Raw genomic sequence first — 21,147 nt, 5'->3', positions numbered from 1 at the left:
AAAAGAGCTATCAGACTAATAGATTGAAATACCTTCTCGTCTGAGAGAAAGTATGAGAGAAATAAACATGATCAATGACTCAGAAACAGCTTCTTCCTCTCTGCCATCAAGTTTCTGAACAGTCCATGAACACAGCCTATTAGTCCTTTTTTACTGCACTATTTATTTCTTTTGGAATTTATATTAAGTCTATAATTCTGTCACAAAATAACATTTTTCTGATCATATAAGAAGTGATAAACCTGATTCTAATTTAGCCAGATACTCCACTGTAATTCTAAAGAACAGTTGCATTGTAAGGAAAGGAATATAAAAGTAGTTCCAATGGTTTTGCATTGGGACTTCTGCCAAAGTACCACCCAACCCTATCTCAACAACACTGCAAACAGACTTGACAACTGGCTCTCTCCGTGGAATGGTAGTTTGCATAAATCAGATACCATCTGTGCTTCTATATAATAAATATTTCACACTAATTCATTGTAGGGATGTTTATGGATGTCAAATTGTGTACATGTACTGATGTGTACTGTATAAATTCCAAACTCCTTATTTTCATTCCACAGGAATACTATCACTTGTCCTTGAACAAGCTGCTTACCTTCCCAGCGACTATTTTCTCATAAATCTGAATGGGCTGGTCTGCAAAAAATGGGGGGTATCCAGCAGACATTTCATAGATTAGGACCCCAAGTGCCCACCAATCCACAGCTTTGTTATAACCCTGAAAAAAAGAGATTCCATGAATGAATTCTCATAACTAGTTAATTAGCTAACAACAGCCTGAGCTATAGTTGGGTTCTACAATTGACTTGGAAGGGACTTTCCAAAGTGTGGGCATGGGATGGCATGGTAAACGATCTTTTGAATTGAATTGAATTGAATGATTTTTATTGTCATTGTACATAGGTACAATGAAACTGTTTTGCTTCCTCTCAGGCAATTAAATAAGGCAGTAGATAAAAACAAGACAGTAATAGAAAAACAGTATTAAATAGATAAGTAGCAGAAAATAAGTTGCAGCAGCACCAGAATATCACAGTACTTGATGGCATTATAACAGTGGTCTAGTGTGTTGACTCCTCTGGTCCCACACGTGATATGGTGGTGATAATTACTTAGAGAGTTTTCCAAGCTGGCCTGGTTAAAATATCCCACAATGATGGGGAAGGAATCAGGATATGCTGTTTCATGCCTGTTAATTACATTGTTCAGTTTGTCTAGAGTAGTGTTTCCCAACCTTTTTTTAGCCTAAAGCACTTTCATTCTTGTCAACGCCTCTCTTAGGCGCAATATATTTCCCGGCATCCTCATAGTGTAAAAACATGCATACCATATGCTAACATGAGAAAAACAATTCTGCTTTACATTTTTGTCTTGAAACTTAGCTTACACAGTACCTGTGTGCTGTACAGGAGCTTCAATATCAATGTGATCCTTGGGCTTGATGGTTTTTAGCTAGAGTTGAAATATCTGGTTCAAGTTGTGACAGCAAAAGCCTTAAGTATCCACGTGTAACAATGTCCCTGCAGTTTCTGATTTTTGTGAGTATGTGGTTCACTGCACTGAAGCCTCTTTCAACAAAGTAGGAGCATGGAAATGCAATGAAGAGCAGTTTGGCTCTTCTCCAGAGACCAGGAAACTTCGTATGACAGTGTAGCCACAAGCCACAAAAGCTGACACTTTTGCTTCTTCATCATTCTGAACTTCGATAACTTCTTCTTGCAAGCTCTCTTCCTGTTCTTCCATATTGCAAAGAAATGGGTTAATTACCCAGTCCGAAATTTCTAGATCGTTCAAATCCTTGAATCAATTCTGAACATCTTTCTTCAGTAACCGCAGGTATAAGCAGTACTCTTGCAAGTCACCATCTGTGAGAGAGAGTGCCATACTTTCCATATAGAGAAACTGTGAGAACATTCTTCTCCGAATGTTCTGCTTATATATTAACAATTTTCTGATAAAAGTGGACTCTGCACTTTTTGCCTGGATTAAATTGAAATTCTCACCCTGCAGTTTCATATTTAGAATGTTCATTTTGACATACAGATCAGTTAGGAATGCCACATCTCCATGTAGAAGTTCAATCTTATTTCCCAAGCTCTTGTTGACTTTGAGCAAAAATTCAACCAGCGTCAAAAAGATCAAAGAAACCTTTTAAGCAGCAGTCTTTTGAGAACCAATGCACTTCAGTGTGAAGAAGCAAGCAATAAACTCTTCATCATTATCTTGGCATAACTGGCGAAATATTCTGCTATTTAATGGATGAGCTTTAACTTTGTTGATAGCAGATATTACAAGAGTCATGTTTGAAAAGAGTTACAGGCTGAGATTTTCGGCTATGAGATGTTGACGATGAACTACACAATACATTGCAAACAGACTTGGATTTTTTTTTTCATAAATGCCACTAAACCAGCATGGCGACCTGTGATATATGATGCTCCACCTGTTGCACAAGAAATCATGTTCCTAAATTGGAATACTTTCATCCTGAATATACATTTTGAGCTTGTTGTAGATTGATTCTCTGATGATATTTGCTTTTAACATTTTACAAAGGAGAATCTTTTCATAAACTTTTCCATCATTGATTAACTATACATATGTCATTATCAACATCTCATTGTCTCGCACAGTTGACTCATCCAGTTGTATCCCAAATTCTGTTTTTTGTATCTCTGTGCATAGTTGATACTCAATGTCTTTACTCATTTCGTCAACACGATGATCTACAGAGTTATTACTCAGAGGAATTAATTTTAGAAGACTGGTATCCATTTTGAGAACAGTGGTGAGCACTTCTGATACAGCAGGCGTTATTAAACTTTCACCCATTGATTTTCCACACTCTGCTATCATTTTGGAAATGTTATAAGAAGCAATGAGATCATTATCAAGACAATTTTTAGCTTTCTTGGCAAATGACTTGGCAAAATGTCATTAAGAAGATAATGATGTTATGTGAAAGTAAGCTAGCCAATAATATTAAAGAGGATACCAAAAGTTTCTTCAGATACATAAAGTGTAAAAGAGAGGCAAGATTAGCTATCGCAACACTGGAAAATGATACTAGAGAGGGAGTAATGGGGGATTACGAAATAGTGGATGAACTAAAAAAGTAATTTGCATCAGTCTTCACTGTGGAAGACACTAGCAGGATGGTGGAAGTTCCAGGTGTCAGGGGGCGTGAAGTGTGTGAAGTTTCCAAAACTAGAGAGAAGGTTCTTGAAACTGAAAGATCTGAAGGTAGTTAAGTCACCTGGACCAGATGGTGTACATCCCAGAGTTCTGAAAGAGGTGGCTGAGGAGATTACGGAGGCATTAGTAATGATTTTTCAAGAATCACTAAATTCTGCATTGCCTCCGGAAGACTGGAAAATTACAAATGTCATTCTATTCTTCAAGAAGTGAGAGAGGCAGAAGGAAGGAAACTATAGGCCAGTTAGTCTGACCTCAGTGATAGAACCATAGAACATTACAGCACAGAAACAAGCCTTTTGGCCCTTCTTGGCTGTGCTGAACCATTTTTCTGCCTAGTCCCACTGACCTGCACCTGGACCACATCCCTCCATGCACCTCTCATCCGTGTACCCGTCCAAGTTTTTCTTAAATGTTAAAAGTGAGCCCGCATTTACCACTTCATCTGGCAGCTCATTCCACACTCCCACCACTCTCTGTGTGAAGAAGCGCCCCCCCAATGTTCCCTTTAAACTTTTCCCCCTTCACCCTTAACCCATGTCCTCTGGTTTATTTCTCCCCTAGCCTCAGTGGAAAAAGCCTGCTTGCATTCACTCTATCAGTACCCATCATAATTTTATATAATTTTATATTCCTCTATCAAATATTCCCTCATTCTTCTATGCTCCAGGGAATAAAGTCCTATCTTATTCAACCTTTCTCTGTAACTCAGTTTCTCAAGTCCCGGCAACATCCTTGTAAACCTTCTCTGCACTCTTTCAACCTTATTAATATCCTTCCTGTAACTTGGTGACCAAAACTGCACACAATACTCCAAATTCAGCCTCACCAATGCCTTACATAACCTCGCCATAACAGTCCAACTCTTAAACTCAATACTTTGATTTATAAAGGCCAATGTACCAAAAGCTCTCTTTACGACCCTGCCTACCTGTGACACCATTTTTAGGGAATTTTGTATCTGTATTCCCAGATCCCTCTTTTCTACTGCACTCCTCAGTGCCCTACCATTTACCTTGTATGTTCTACCTTGATTTGTCCTTCCAAAGTGCAATACCTCACACTTGTCTGTATTAAACTCCTTCTTCCATTTTTCAGCCCATTTTTCCAGCTGGTCCAAATCCCTCTGCAATCTTTGAAAACCTTCCTCACTGTCCACTGCACCTCCAATCTTTGTATCATCAGCAAATTTGCTGATCCAATTTACCACATTATCATCCAGATCATTGATAGATGACAAATAACAATGGACCCGGCACTGATCCCTGTGGCACACCACTAGTCACAGGCCTCCACTCAGAGAAGCAATCCTCCACTACCCCTCTCTGGCTTATTCCATTGAGCCATTGTCTAATCCAATTTACTACCTCTCCATGTATATATAGCGGACTGAATCTTTCTAACTAACCTCCCATGCGGGACCTTGTCAAAGGCCTTACTGAAGTCCATGTAGATAACATCCACTGCCTTCCCTCCATCCACTTTCCCGGTAACCTCCTTGAAAAAAACTCTAATAGATTGGTTAAACATGACCTACCACGCACAAAGCCATGTTGACTCTCCCTAATAAGTCCCTGTCTATCCAAATACATGTAGATCTTACCATTTAGTACTCCTTCCAATAATTTCCCGGATTACTTTTAGAGCCTTTTTTAAACAACGGAACAACATGAGCTATCCTCCAATCCTCCGGCACCTCACCTGTAAGATACCGACATTTTAAATATATCTGCCAGGGCCCCTGCAATTTCAACACTCGTCTCCTTCAAGGTCCGAAGGAATACCCTGTCAGGTCCTGGGGATTTATCTACTCTGATTTGCCTCAAGATAGCAAGCACCTCCTCCTCTTCAATCTGTATAGGTTCCATGACCTCACCACTTGTTTGCCTTATTTCCATAGACTGTATGCCAGTTTCCTTAGTAACTACAGATGGAAAAAAACCATTTAAGATCTCCCCCATTTCTTTTGGTTCCATACATAGCCGACCACTCTGATCTTCAAGAGGACCAATTTTATCCCTTACTATCCTTTTGCTCTTAATATACCTGTAGAAGCTCTTTGGATTATCCTTCACCTTGACTGCCAAAGCAACCTCGTCTTCTTTTAGCCCTCCTGATTTTAAGTTTTTTTTGCACTTTTTCTACTCCTCAAGCACCTTATTTGCTCTCTGCTTCCTATACATGTCATACATCTCTCTCTTCTTCTTTATCAGAGTTCCAATATCCCTTGAGAACCAAGGTTCCTTATTCTTATTCACTTTGCCTTTAATCCTGACAAAAACATACAAATTCTGCACTCTCAAAATTTCTCCTTTGAAGGCCTCCCACTTACCAATCACATCCTTGCCAGAGAACAACCTGTCCCAATCCACGCTTTTTGGATCCTTTCTCATTTCTTCAAATTTGGCTTTTTTCCAGTTTAGAACCTTAACCCGAGGACCAGATCTATCTTTATCCATGATCAAGTTGAAACTAATGGTGTTATGATCACTAGAACCAGTGTTCGCCTACACACACTCCCGTCACCTGTCCTAACTCGTTTCCTAATAGGAGATCTAATATTGCATCCTCCCTAGTTGGTACCTCTATATATTGATTTAGAAAGCTTTCTTGAACACATTTTACAAACTCTAACCCATCTAGACCTTTAACAGTATGGGAGTCCCAATCAATATGTGGAAAATTAAAATCCCCTACTATCACAACTTTATGTTTCCTACAGTTGTCTGCTATCTCTCTGCAGATTTGCACCTCCAGTTCTTGCTGAATATTGGGTGGTCTATAATACAACCCCATTAATGTGGTCATACCTTCCCTGTTTCTCAGCTCCACCCATATGGCCTCGGTGGACAAGCCCTCTAATCTGTCCTGCCTGAGCACTGCTGTAACATTTTCCCTGATTAGCAATGCCACCCCCACCCCCACCCTTCATTCCTCTGTCTCTATCACATCAGAAACATTGGAACCCTGGAACATTAAGCTGCCAGTCCTGCCACTCCTGTAGCCAAGTTTCACTAATGGCTATAATGTCGTAATTCCATTTGCCAATCCACGCCCTCAGCTCGTCTGCCTTCCCCACAACACTCATTGCATTGAAATAGATTGGGAAGGGGTTGCAGTCAATTACTAAGGATGAGGTCTCAGGGTACTTGAAGGCGCATGATGAAACAAGTCAAAGTCAGCATGGTTTGCTCAAGGGAAAATCTTGCCTGACAAATCTGTTGGAATTACCTGAAGAAGTAAAAGCAGGACAGATAAAGGAGAATCGGTTGATGTTATGTACTTAGATGTTCAGAAGGCCTTTGACAAGGTGCCACATACGAGGCTCCTTAACAAGCTACGAGCCCATGAACTTATGGTAAAGATTCTAGCATGGATAAAGCAATGGCTGATTGGCAGGAAGCAAAGAGTGGGAATAAAGGGAACCTTTACTGACCGGCTGCGGGTGACTATTGGTGTTCCACTAGGGTCTGTGATGGGACCTGTTCTTTTTACGTTATATGTCAACGATTTGGATGATGGACTGATGGCTTTGTTGCAAAGCTTGCAGACGATATGAAGATAGGTAGATGGGCAGGTAGTTTTGAGGAAGTAGAGAGGCTACAGAAGGACTTCGACAGATTAGGAGAATGAGCAAAGAAAGGGCAGGTGGAATACAGTGTTGGGAAGTGCATAGCCATGCACTTTGGTAGGAGAATGAAAGGGTTGACTATTTTCTAAATGGAGAGAAAATACAAAAAACTAAGGCGCAAAAGGACATGGGAGTCCTCGTGCAGGAATCCCTAAAGGTTAATTTGCAAGTTGAGTCTGTGGCGAGGAAGGCAAATGCAATGTTAGCATTCATTTCAAAAGGACTAGAATATAAAAGCAAGGATGTAATGTTGAAGCTTTATAAAGCACTGGTGAGGACTCACTTGGAGTATTGTGGGTAGGTTTGGGCCCCTTATCTTAGAAAGGACGTGTTGAAACTGGAGCGGGTTCAAAGGAGGTTCATAAAAATGATTTCAGGATTAAATAGCTTGTCATATGAAGAGCATTTTTGATGGCTCAGGGCCTGTATTCACTGGAATTCAGAAGAATAAGGGATCCCCTCATTGAAACCAAACGAATGGTGAAAGACCTTGATAGAGTGGATGTGGAACGGATGTTTCCTCTGGTGGGAGAGTCTAAGACCAGAAGACACTGCTTCAGAATAGAGGGGCATCCTTTTAGAATGGAGATGAGGAGGAGTTTCTTTAGCCAGAGCATGATGAATCTGTGTAACTCTTTGCCACAGGCAGCTGTGGAGGCTCAGTCTTTATGTATACCTAAGGCAAACGAATACAGAGATTGATAGATTATTGATTGGTCAGGGCATGAGGGGATACTGGGACAAGAGAAGTGATTGGGGCTGAGAGAAAAATTGGATCAGCCATGATGAAATGGCAGAGCAGACTCAATGGGCCAAATGGCTTAACTCTGCTCCTATATCTTATGGCTTATGGAGTTGAGTGTGCAACACTTTTCAAATGCTTTTTTCATCTTCTGGAACTGAGTAATATCATAAGTAGCTTTTTCAGGGTGTCCTTTACGGAATTGTCCTGCGATCTTGATGGTTTCATGGCTTCATTATACAGTACACATGGGGCGTCACTGATCAGACGGGAATGGAATAAAACCACACTTCAGGTACATAACATTGTATTGATGCACTTTCTGTAGTTTCTATTTCTCAGCAGGGCTAGAATTCAAGGCTTCTCCACCTTCAGACTCACAGAGATCATGCTGCATGTATTTATCCATTATTAACAGGGCTAAATTAAAATAAAAAAATAAAAACTCAAACTGGGAATGCCTATTTGATGTTGATGGCGGCAGCAAGTTGATGTGGATGGAACGATGGTAGTGAAACTCAAAGAAACGGTGAGGAGAAGATGAAGAATGATTCAGATTAGAATCTGAACGTTAATCGGGATAGAGCTGGTGTTCGGCGAACTATCTTTATATTATTCCAGTTAGCACGATTGACTAATCTCACAGGTCTCATAATTCTCAAAGATGATTCGTGACCATACATATGAACCTGAGGTCGCTTTGAACACCTCAACAGGAAACCTCAAAGTTAGCAGGTTCACTGATTGGCTCTATCTCACCGCTTGCAGAGCAATGGTTCTTCCTGTGTTCCAGTGTCTCATCTTTTCTTTGTAAGTGCCTGCTCTACTAATGGTCAGTCAGGTCTTGTGCCTCAAGTTAGGGTGCTGCTTATTGCACCTCCCCCCTCAAGAATCTTGAATGCCCCCCAATGACTTCTAATTCCCCTAACGCCCCCTTAGGATACGTAGTCACCCCCGTTGGGAATCACTGGTCTACAGCCATGGCTTAAAGCTTCCGTGGCAGATAAAATGGATGCAACTTAATCACTAGATGTTCCAGGTCGGGTGAGCAGGACTGGGGCAGAATCACCACATTTGTGCACCACAAGGAGTTAATCATAAAGCATACTCCACCTCCTCTGCCTTTGAAAGGCAGCTGAATTGTGAAGCCAACGAGCAGTATGACTGCATCTGGAATGGCAGGCGACAGCTAAGTCTCTGTGAAATGAAAAACACAATAGTCCCTAATGTCCCTTTGGGTACAGCAATCTTGCTCTGAGGTCTTTGATTTTATTTTCCAGAGACTGTATGTTTGCCAGCAGAACAGTCGGTAGTGGAAGTTGGAACCCTCTTCTCTTGAAACAAAGTTTTAATCCGGTGCAGCATCCTCTCTTCTGATGTCTTAAAGGAGACTTGCGACTGGAGACGGCCATCCGAAATTTGTCGACTTTGAGTAGTGATAGATTTCTTAAGTATCTAAACACGATGTTGCTTACTGTACTGTCCATGGCTGTAGCTGTGGATTTCACCTGCAGCAGTCTAAAACAGGAATAATTGATGATTTCCATCAGAGCTCCTCACACGAGTAACCTTGTTAGCAGTACCATTGGAAGCAGGACATCTAAAACTTTAACAAACATCTATAGATGTGTAATGGAGAGTTTATTGACTGGTTGCATTATGGCTTGGTAGGGAAATACCAACACCCCTGAATGGAAAATCTTACAAAAAGTAGTGGATACGGCCCAGTTCATCACAGATAAAGCCCTCCCCACCATTGAGTACATTTACATAGAGCACTGTTGCAGGATCTATCATCAATGATCCCACCACAAAGGCCATGCTCTCTTCTCGCTGCTGCCATCAGGAAAAAAGTACAGGGGCCTCAGGATCCACTCTACCGGGTTCAGGAACAGTTATTACCACTCAACCATCAGACTCTTGAACCAGAGGGGATAACTTCACTCAAGTTCACTGAACTGTTCCCACAAAACAGACTCACTTCTAAGGACTCTTCATCTCATGTTGTCGATATTTATTGCTTAATAATTAATTCTCTCTCTTTTGTACTTGTAGTTTGTTGTCCTGTGCACATCGTTTGTCCACTCTGATGGGTCTGGTCTTTCACGGATTCTATTGTGTTTCTTGTATTTATTACTGTGAATGCCCGCAAGAAAATGGATCTAATGTTTGTATATGGTGACATATATGCATGTAGCCTCCTGGTAAGCCCTGGGCCTCGGACTCCCTCTCGGGTCCGATCCTTGCCCAGCTTACAGCATTTCTCTCATTGCGTCTCCTTTCTCTGTCCCCATCGCGCCCTCTGCCCAAAGCCCGCGAAAACAATAGCTTACAGACACACAAGAAAGAATAACATCTATCCCAATTGGTTAGCAAATGAATACAATTCCCATTATCTGTAATTATAACCCAAACAAGCTACTATCGTTAACTCAGCAGTTAACATTACAGAGAAGCCATTTTATTAGCCTTAGCAGTAACATAAAACAAGAAACCCTCACATGTATTTTGACAATAAATTTACTTTAAAATTATGTTAGATAGCAAAGTAAGTGATGCTGTTGTCTGTCAGTGTATATGTTTGCTTACAGCAAAAGAAGTGATATCCTATACTTGTACGCTGTATTGCAATTATAAAGTAAATAGGTACTCATGAATTGGTCACTATATGCGTAAAGCTATCACAATATTGACTTTGCACATTTCCAAGAAAAAAATTGGAAATTATCAACTATAACTATAATGCTGCATTAGTAGCACTGAATTTCTGAGAAATAAATATATCAGAAACAGCAAACTTTGCAGAGTAATTTAGTGGAAATTTTATGGTGAACTGGAAGGACTTAGATGATGCTGCTCCTTACCTTGCTAAGGATGATCTCAGGAGCTAGATATTCAGGAGTTCCACACAGTGTCCAAGTTCTGCCCTTTACCCTCTTAGCAAAGCCAAAATCCGTCACCTGCAGACAAAACAGATTCTAAGATTTGTTCAGACAAAATATTCTGAAGCAGTTGCATGCATCTCTCTTTACTCCTTGTTTATAATTATCAACCACTAGATCCATTAAAAAAATCCACCTGATCTTGTTTTTAGTGGGATTACCACAAAGTTTGTGCTGCCTGGCTATACAACCCTGTTGGCCTAAGGCTCACTTTATGTTTACATTCCCATGTTCCAATTTGCTACCTTACTCATTTCACATTAAAATCCCTAATGCTTCTCTAATTCTTTACTATTTATTTAGAGATACAGCACAGAAACAGGCCTTTCCAGCCCAACAAGCTCAATTACATCCACTAACTCACGAAGCTGCACTTCTTTTAGAATGTGGGAGAAAACCAGAACACCTGGAGGAAACGCAGTCACTGGGAAAACGTACAGACTCATTACAAACAGCATTAACATGTCAGGTTAATTTGGCAGATGGAAAAAAGTTGAACCTTGCCCGCTGGCATTGTCATAGTGTTTTGCTAGCTGCTATGCTACTGGATCAATTTTCTGCAATCAACAAATCTGATGAATAAAACCCACCCTGTTTCTTCCATCCCAATGCAGGTGACAGAGTATGTCCAGGCCAGTCTTTCTACAAATATTTGAAGAAAGAGAAGTACAACCTATCTAACTCATAACACAAATAAAATTATCTTCAGAGGACTGCAATTTTCTTTGTTGAGTTCCAGTGCAGTCTAAAAGGCCTTGGATCAAGGACTTACTGCTATTCTGATCATCTCCATTGGTGTATGGGAGAGAGGGAGTGGAGTAGTGAGTCTTCACCGGCTTACATGTGTGCTCGTGTGGTGGTGCAAAGGGGGAAATGGATTGTGTCTTGAAGGGTGTTTGTGTGGTGGTGGGAAGGGGAGAGCTTGGGTTGGTACTTGTCTGGGGATGGATAGGGGAGGGGTAGTGGAGGGACTAGGGGCCTCAATCAAGTTGTGCTTGTTAGGTCAGTGCAGTGTACACTTAATGGGGTGGCAGGAATGAGGTATAGGCATCACTTACTTCCACATCAGCACTACAGCAGTAAAGTCTAATTGTGATGCAACTTGCAGAGAGTGCGAAACGCAACCCAGTTCATCCTAGGCTCATCATTTCCTTCTATCCAGTCTATAGAACAGAGAACACCTACAGCCAAGCAACAGATCCTTCAGCTGTTAAGACCATAAGACCATAAGATATAGGAGCAGAAGTAGGCCATTCGGTCCATCGGGTCTGCTCCGACATTCAATCATGGGTGGATCCAATTCTTCCAGTTATCCCCACTCCCCTGCTTGCACCCCATACCCTTTGATGCCCTGGCTAATCAAGAACCTATTTATCTCTGCCCTAAATACACCCAATGACTTGGCCTCCACATCCGCTCATGGTAACAAATTCCACAGATTTACCACCCTCTGGCTAAAGTAATTTCTCCACATCTCAGTTCTAAAAGGACGTCCTTCAATCCTGAAGTGGTGCCCTCTTGTCCTAGAATCCCCTACCATGGGATATAACTTTGCCATGTCTAATCTCTTCGGATCTTTTAACATTCGGAATGTTTCTATGAGAACACCCCCTCCTCACTCTCCTAAACTCCAGGGAATACAGCCCAAGAGCTGCCAGACGTTCCTCATATGGTAACCATTTCATTCCTGGAATCATTCTCATGAATCTTCTCTGAACCCTCTCCAATGTCAGTATTTCCTTCCTAAAATAAGGAGCCCAAAACTGCACACAATGCTCCAAGTGCGGTCTCACGAGTGCCTTATAGAGCCTCAACATCACATCCCTGCTCTTATATTCTATACCTCTAAAAATGAATGCCAACATTGCATTTGCCTTCTTCATAACTGACTTAACCTGGAGGTTAACCTTTAGATATCTTGCACAAGGACTCCCAAGTCCCTTTGCATCTCTGTATTTTGAATTCTCTCCCCATCTAAATAATAGTCTGCCCATTTATTTCTTCCACCAAAGTGCATGACCATACACTTTCCAACATTGTATTTCATTTGCCACTTCTTTGCCCATTCTCTAAACTATCTAAGTCTCTCTGCAGGCTCTCTGTTTCCTCAACACTATCCACTCCTCCACCTATCTTTGCATCATCAGCAAATTTAGCCACAAATCCATTAATACTATAGTCCAAATCATTGACATACATTGTAAAAAGCAGCAGTCCCAACACCGACCCCTGTAGAACTCCACTGGTAACTGGTAGCCGGCCAGAGTAGGATCCCTTTATTCCCACTCTCTGTTTTCTGCTGACCAGCCAATGTTCCACCCACGCTAGTAACTTCCCTGTAATTCCATGGGCTCCTGTCTGCTAAGCAGCCTCATGTGCAGCACCTTGTCAAAGGTCTTCTGAAAATCCAAGTACTGTACACCATGTCTACTGCATCTCCTTTGTTTACCCTGCTTGTAATTTCCTCAAAGAATTGCAGTCGGTTTGTCAGACAGGATTTTTCTTTCAGGAAACCATGCTGGCTTTGACCTGTCTTGTCATGTGCCTCCAGGTACTCCATAATCTCATCCCTAACAATCAATTCCAACAACTTCCCAACCACTGATGTTAGGCTAACAGGTCTGTAGTTTCCTTTCTGCTGCCTCCCACCTTCTTAAACAGCGGTGTGACATTTGCGATTTTCCGGTCATTCGGTACAATGCCAGAATCTATTGATTCTTGAAAGATCATCATTAATCCCCCTCAATCTCTCCAGCTACTTCCTTCAGAACCCAAGGGTGCATTCCATCAGGTCCAGGAGATTTATCCACCCTTAGACCATTAAGCTTCCTGAGCACCTTCTCAGTTGTAATTTTCACTGCATAAACTTCACTTCCCTGACACTCTTCAATGTCTGGTATACTGCAGATGTCTTCCACTGTGAAGACTGATGCAAATTATGCATTCAGTTCCTCTGCAATCTCTGCATCTCTCATTACAATATCTCTAGCATCATTTTGTGTTGGTCCTATATCTACCCTCGACTCTCTTTTACCCCTTAATTACTTAAAAAAGCTTTTAATATCTTCTTTGATATTAGTCGCCAGCTTCATCTCATAATTCAACTTTTCCTTTTGAATGACCTTCTTAGTTTCCTTCTGCAAGTTTTTTAAAGCTCCCCAATCCTCTATCTTCCCACTAGCTCTGGTTTCTTTGTATGCCCTTCTCATTTGCTTTTACTTTGGCTCTGACTTCACTTGTCAGCCACGGTAGTGACCTTCTTCCTTTTGAAAATTTCTTCTTATTTGGAATATATCTGTCTTGCACTTCCCTCGTTTTTTGCAGAAACTCCAGCCATTGCTGCTCTGCTGTCTTTCTGCAAATGGCCCTTTCCAGTCAAGTTTGGCCAGTTCCCCTCTCATGCTATTGTAATTTCCTTTATTCCACTGAAATACTGACACATTGGATTTTATTTTTTCCCTCTCAAATTTCAATGTGAACTCGATCATATTGTGATCACTGTTTATCAGGGTTCCTTAACATTAAGCTCTCTTATCACGTCCGGATCATTGCACAACACCCAATCCAGCACAGCCGATCCCCAAGTGGGCTCAACAACAAGCTGTTCTAAATAACCATCCCTTAGACATTCTACCAATTCTCTCTTGAGGTCCAGTACTGACCTGGTTTTCCCAATCCACTTTCATGTTAAAATCCCCAATGATTATCTGACACGCCTTTTCTATCTCCTGCTGTAATTTGTAATCCACATCCTGGCTGCTGTTTGGAGGCCTGTATACAACTGCCATTAGGGTCCTTTTACCCTTGCCATTTCTTAGCTCAACCCATAGAGACTCTACACCTTCCAATCCTAAGTCATCTCTTTCCAATGATTTAATATTATTTCTTATACACAGAGCCACACCACCCCCTCTGTCTACTCACTTATCTCTCCAATATACCATATATCATAAGACCATAAGACAAAGGAGCAGAAGTAGGCCATTCGGCCCATCGAGTCTGCTCCACCATTTTATCATGAGCTGATCCATTTTATCCTATTTAGTCCCACTGCCCTGCCTTCTCACCATAACCTTTGATGCCCTGGCTACTCAGATACCTATCAATCTCTGCCTTAAATACACCCAATGACTTGGCCTCCACTGATGCCCGTGGCAACAAATTCCATAGATTCACCACCCTCTGACTAAAAAAATTATTTCGTATTTCTGTTCTGAAAGGGCACCCTTCAATCCTGAAATCATGCCCTCTCGTACTAGACTCCCCCATCATGGGAAACAACTTTGCCACATCCACTCTGTCCATGCCTCTTAACATTCGAAATGTTTCTATGAGATCTCCCCTCATTCTTCTAAACTCCAAGGAATACAGTCCAAGAGCGGACAAATGTTCCTCATATGTTAACCCTCTCATTCCCGGAATCATTCTAGTACCCTCTCCAACATCAGCACATCCTTTCTTAAATAAGGAGACCAAAACTGCCCACAGTACTCCAAGTGAGGTCTCACCAGCGCCTTATAGAGCCTCAACATCACATCCCTGCTCCTATACTCTATTCCTCTAGAAATGAATGCCAACATTGCATTCGCCTTCTTCACTACCGACTCAACCTGGAGGTTAACTTTAAGGGAATCCTGTACGAGGACTCCCAAGTCCCGTTCCATCTCAGAACTTCAAATTCTTTCCCCATTTAAATAATAGTCTGCCCATTTATTTTTTCTGCCAAAGTGCATAACCATACACTTTCCAACATTGTACTTCATTTGCCACTTCTCTGCCCATTCTTCCAATCTATCCAAGTCTCTCTGCAGACTCTCCGTTTCCTCAGCACTACAGGCCCCTCCACCTATCTTCGTATCGTCAGCAAACTTAGCCACAAATCCACCTATTCCATAATCCAAATCGTTGATGTACAATGTAAAAAGAAGCGGCCCCAACACTGATCCCTGTGGAACACTACTGGTAACCGGCAGCCAACCAGAATAGGATCCCTTTATTCCCACTCTCTGTTTCCTGCCAATCAGCCAACGCTCTATCCACGTATGTAACTTTCCTGTAATTCCTTGGGCTCTTATCTTGTTAAGCAGCCTCATGTGTGGCACCTTGTCAAAGGCCTTCTGAAAATCCAAATATACAACATCCACTGCATCTCCCTTGTCTAGCCTACTGGTAATTTCCTCAAAAAATTGTAATAGGTTTGTCAGGCAGGATTTTCCTTTAAGGAATCCATGCTGAGTTCTGCCTATCTTGTCAAATGCCTCCGGGTACTCTGTAACCTCATCCTTGACAATTGACTCCAACAACTTCCCAACCACCAACGTCAAGCTAACAGGTCTATAATTTCCTTTTTGCTTCCTTGCCCCCTTCTTAAATAGTGGAGTGACATTTGCAATCTTCCAGTCTTCTGGAACCATGCCAGAATCTATCGACTTTTGAAAGATCATCGCTAATGCCTCCGCAATCTCCACGGCTACTTCCTTCAGAACACGAGGGTGCATTCCATCTGGTCCAGGAGATTTATCGACCTTTAGCCTATTCAGCTTCCTGAGTACTTTCTCTGTCGTAATTGTGACTGCGCACACTTCTCTTCCCTGCCACCCTTGAGTGTCCGGTATCCTGCTGTCTTCCTCAGTGAAGACTGATGCAAAATACTTGTTCAGTTCCTCTGCCATCTCCTCATCTCCCATTACAATTTCTCCAGTATCATTTTCTATCGGTCCTATATCTACTCACACCTGTCTTTTACTCTTTATATACTTGAAAAAGCTTTTAGTATCCTCTTTGATATTATTTGCTGGTTTCCTTTCATAGTTAATCTTTTCTCTCTTAATGACCTTCTTGGTTTCCTTTTGTAAGGTTTTAAAGACATCCCAATCCTCTGTCTTCCCACTAATTTTTGCTCCCTTGTATGCCCTCTCCTTAGCTTTAACTTTGGCTTTGACTTCTCTTGTCAACCACGGTTGCATTCTTTTTCCACTCGAAAATTTCTCCTTTTTTGGAATATACCTGTCTTGCACCTTCCTCATTTCTCGCATAAACTCCAGCCACTGCTGCTCTGCCGTCTTTCCCGCCAGTGTCTCTTTCCAGTCAACTTTGGCCAGTTCCTCTCTCACGCCACTGTAGTTTCCTTTACTCTACTGAAACACCGACACATCAGATTTCGGCTTCTCTTTTTCTAATTTCACAGTGAACTCAATCATGTTATGATCACTGCCTCCTAAGGGTTCTTTCACCTCAATCTCTCCAATCACCTCCGGTTCATTACACAATACCCAATCCAGTACAGCCGATCCCCTAGTGGGCTCAACAACAAGCTGTTCTAAAAAGCCATCTCGCAGACATTCTACAAATTCTCTCTCTTGAGATCCAGTGCCGACCTGATTTTTCCAATCTACTCGCATGTTAAAATCCCCCACAATTATCATAACACTGCCCTTCTGACAAGCCTTTTCTATTTCCAGTTGTAATTTGTAGTCCACATCCTTGCAGCTGTTTGGAGGCCTATAAATAACTGCCATCAGGGTCCTTTTACCCCTGCTATTCCTTAGCTCAACCCATAAAGATTCTGCACCTTCCGATCCTATATCACCTGTCTCTAATGATTTAATATCATTTCTTACCAATAAAGCCACGCCTCCCCCTCTGTCTACCTTCCTATCCTTCCGATACACCGTGTATCCTTGGACGTTCAGCTCCCAGAGACATGCATCCTTTAGCCAGGTCTCAGTGATGGCCACAATATTATATCTGCCAATCTGTAGCTGTACGACAAGATCATCCACCTTATTTCTTATGCTGTGTGCATTTAAGTACAACACCTTAAGACCAGTATTTGATACTTTTTGCTTTGATTTCACTGCAACTTTATTGCACTGCAACTCATCCCAATGGCTACACATTTGCCCCATCACCTGCCTGTCTTTCCTGACATCTTTACTGCTCACTATCTTAGATTTATTTCTGTTTTCCCCTTCCTCCGCTCTATCATTCCGGTTCCCATCCCCCTGCCAAATTAGTTTAAACCCTCCCTAACAGCTCTATTAAACTTTCCCGCCAGGATATTGGTCCCCTTCGGGTTCAGGTGTAACCTGTCCTTTTTGAACAGGTTCTTCCCCCAGAAGAGATCCCAATTATCCAAGAATCTGAAGCCCTGCCCCCTACACCAGTGTCTCAGCCAGGCATTCATCTGCCTGATCTGACTACTCTTGCCCTCGCTAGCACGTGGCACAGGTAGCAATCCCGAGATTACTACCCTGGAGGTCCTGCTTCTCAGCTTCCTTCCTAACTCCTGGAAATCTCTCTTCAGGACCTCCTCCTTTGTCCTATCTATGTCATTGGTACCAACATGTACCAAGACAACAAGCTGCTCACCCTCCCCCTTCAGAATATTCAGGACCCGATCCGAGACATCCCGTGGAGACATATCCTTGGACGTTAAGCTCCCAATGGCAGCCATCCTTTAGCCAAGTTTCAGAGACGGCCAGAACGTTATTATTTGCCAATTTGTAGCTGAATTTCAAGATCGTTCATTTTATTCCTTATGCTGCATGCATTCAAATACAATACTCTCAGTCCAGTATTTGTTGCTTTCTGTTTTAACTGCACCACACCTCTATTGCCCTGTAACTCATCCCATTGGCTATGATTAAGCCTCATCTCCTGCCTGTTCTTTCTATAATCTCTGTTGTACACTTTCTTTGATTTATTTCTGTTTTCCCCTTCCTCAGCCCTATCACTCCGGTTCCCATCCCCATGCCAAATTAGTTTAAACCCTCCCTAACAGCTCTGTTAAATGTGCCTGCTAGGATATTGCACCCCTTTGGGGTCAGGTGTACCCGGCCTTTTTGTACAGGTCGTACCTCCCCCAGAAGAGGTCCCAGTGATCCAGGAATCTGAATCCTTGCCCCCTAAACCAGTCTCTCAGCCACACATTAATATGCCTGATCATGCTATTCTTACACTTGCTAGCCCATGGCATAGGCAGCAATCCTGAGATTACTACCCTAGAGGTCCTGCCTTTCAGCTTCCTAACTCCCTGAATTCTCTCTTCAGCATCTCCTCCCTTTTTCTACCTACGTCATCGGTACCAATGTGTACCAAGACTTCTGGCTGTTTGCCTTCTCCCTCCAGAATAGTCTGCACTCGATCCGAGATATCCTGTACCCTGGCACCTGGGAGGCAACACACCATGCGGGTATCTCTATCGGGCTGACAGAACCTCCTGTTTGTTCCCCTCACTATGGAATCCCTTATGACTACTGCACTCCTCATCTTCCTCTTTCCCTTCTGCACCATGGAACCAGGCTCAGTGCCAGAGGTCTGATCACCGTGGTCGTCCTCTATCAGGTCATCTCCCTCAACTGCATCCAAAATGAGATAACAATTACTGAGGAGAATGGCCACAGGGGTGCTCTCTACTATCTGAGCTCTTTCCCTCACTTCCCTGACCATCACCCACTTATCTAACTCCTGCAGCCTCGGGGTGACTAACCCCCTGTAGCTCCTATCTGTCTCCTGGTCATTCTCCCTAATAAGCTGTAGGTCATCGAGCCGCAGCTCCAGATCCCTAGCTGTTAGATTAGTAATTAAATGCCCATCTAAACTAATTACTCTTGCCTACACAATGTCCACATCTCTTTGGTCTCTGCATATTCATGTGCCTGTTTAAGAGCCTCTTAAACACCTCTGCCATATTTGTCTCCACTGCCAATCCTGGCAGCAAATTCTAATTACCTTGCCCCAGCCATTTCCGTTAAACTAAAACCCACCCCACCCCAAACTTAAATTCACATCATCCGGTGTCAGTTTGACCTTGGGAAACATACTGCTGTCATTGACCTGTTTCACATTCCCTTCCCAGTGACGTTGCCACATTCTACCGATCTCAGTTACATTGTTATTGACACCTGAGCATTGCTTTTTCCACTCTCTCAGATTGTACTACGTTTAGAAATTGCATCACGGGTTGACTGATTGATTTGGTTGTCCGTTGTATCCAATGATGACAGGAAACCTGTGCGAGAGAGCTTTTAAAGTGGAAAAGCAGTTCTACTCTCTTGACTCTTGGAAGGCCAGGTCCAGTAGTCATCACGTCTGGGGTCTTCCCTGAATGCAGTGGATGACCATGATTTATTCTGTGTCTTATCATGCTCTTCGTTCTCCATGAAGTGTTGCAGAAAGACCTTCCTGGCCATTGAACCTCACTGTTGATCTCATCTGCTCAGTGTGCCAAAACTGACTTGGCATGCTAGGACAGGGATGTCCCTATCTCACCGGTATATGAGGCCTACCAGCTACCCTCACCGGGTTTAGCCCACCTGTCAAGGCAGTGTACTGGGGTGTGGCCAGCGTCACAGGTACTTTGAGTGTTTGGTGTAGACCAAAGGTGAGTGAGCTGCCCCAGCAAGCCCCTTCACCAGAGGAGCTACCCCCTCCCTGGGCACCCTATACACCAATCAGGAACTGCATAATGCTTAACAAAAGCATTGTGAAATATACTTTCTAGGCCATACAAATACACCACTTCCTCCTTTATCATCTGAGGCAATACTTTATCATCTGAGGTTACTTCATCAAAGTTTGCTGCTGGTTCATGATATGAAATTAAATGGTTCATTTTGTCGGCTTTACATTTGCCGTTGTACTAACTGACACTGGTCATTTCCGGTTTTGGAGATCAAGTGCAATACTAAACAAAAATTGTCTATTGAGGAACAGAAAGCAACGTGTAGAGAAAGCAATTTAGAAATGAACTAGTCTTAGGTCCAATGGTGATCACTGTATTTGTAAACATGACTGGGCATAGTTTGATTTCAAAGGTCTGAAACTGTCTACATGTGTAGTCACTGCCTTTTGGTGGCATTCACTACTGTTGCTATGTCGGTTGAGTCAAGATCGCACAACAGAGTTCTTCAAACCTCCAGTGAGAGTTGGATGAGCTACAAAGCTAATAAAACTATCTTTTTGCATTCATAATCACACACATACAGGTACCACTTGTACCAGATGGTAATGCAGCCAGTGATGCAGTGATTCTTTTGTATTTGCAAAGTCTGTTGTTTTTTGCACACTGGTTGTCCACAATGTTGGGTGTGATCTTTCATTGATTCTCTTAGGGTTATTGGATTTATAAAGTATGCCCATAAGAAAATGAATTTTTGGGTTGTATATGGTGCCATATACAGTACTGTGCAAAAGTCTTAGGCACATATATATAGCTAGGGCACCTAGGACTTTTGCACAGTCCTGTATTTATCAACATGAAGTGGACAGCAAGTCTGTAAATTTGGTGGAAAATTGTAAACTCTGCCAGCTCCATCATGGGCACTAGCCTCCACAGCATCCAGGACACTTTCAAAAAAGGCAATGCCTCAGAAAGGCGGCATTCATCATTAAGGACCCCCATCACCCTGGTCATGCCCTCTTTTCATTACTACCATCAAGGAGGAGATACAGGAGCCTGAAGATACACACTTAGCACTTTAGGAACAGCTTCTTCCCCTCTGCCATCAGATTCCTGAATGGACAGTGAACCCAGGAACACTAGCTTGGTATTTTTTCTCTCTTTTTGGGCTACATATTCTATTTAATTTACTTTTTTATACATATCTACTTCTTATTCTAAGTTATAG

General features: G+C 42.3%; 1 protein-coding gene across 4 annotated transcripts in view; it reads right to left on the bottom strand.

Moving 5' to 3' along the window:
• The window catches only part of LOC134339491 (cAMP-dependent protein kinase catalytic subunit alpha-like), a 219,536-nt gene that overhangs the window by 6,623 nt on the left and 191,766 nt on the right, over window positions 1-21,147 (bottom strand). For all 4 annotated transcript variants that reach the window (XM_063036047.1, XM_063036049.1, XM_063036046.1 and 1 more), the window contains exons 7-8: window positions 10,439-10,534; window positions 602-724 (exon numbers count right to left, since the gene is read on the bottom strand). In XM_063036047.1, coding sequence (XP_062892117.1) covers window positions 602-724; window positions 10,439-10,534 — 219 coding nt within the window. The remainder of the gene's footprint in view (window positions 1-601; window positions 725-10,438; window positions 10,535-21,147) is intronic.

This window comes from Mobula hypostoma, chromosome 29 (genome assembly GCF_963921235.1).
Source record: "Mobula hypostoma chromosome 29, sMobHyp1.1, whole genome shotgun sequence".
Lineage (NCBI taxonomy): Eukaryota > Metazoa > Chordata > Chondrichthyes > Myliobatiformes > Myliobatidae > Mobula > Mobula hypostoma.
The sequence above is the reverse complement of the archived record's forward strand: the minus strand, read 5'-3'. Positions and strand labels throughout refer to the sequence as shown.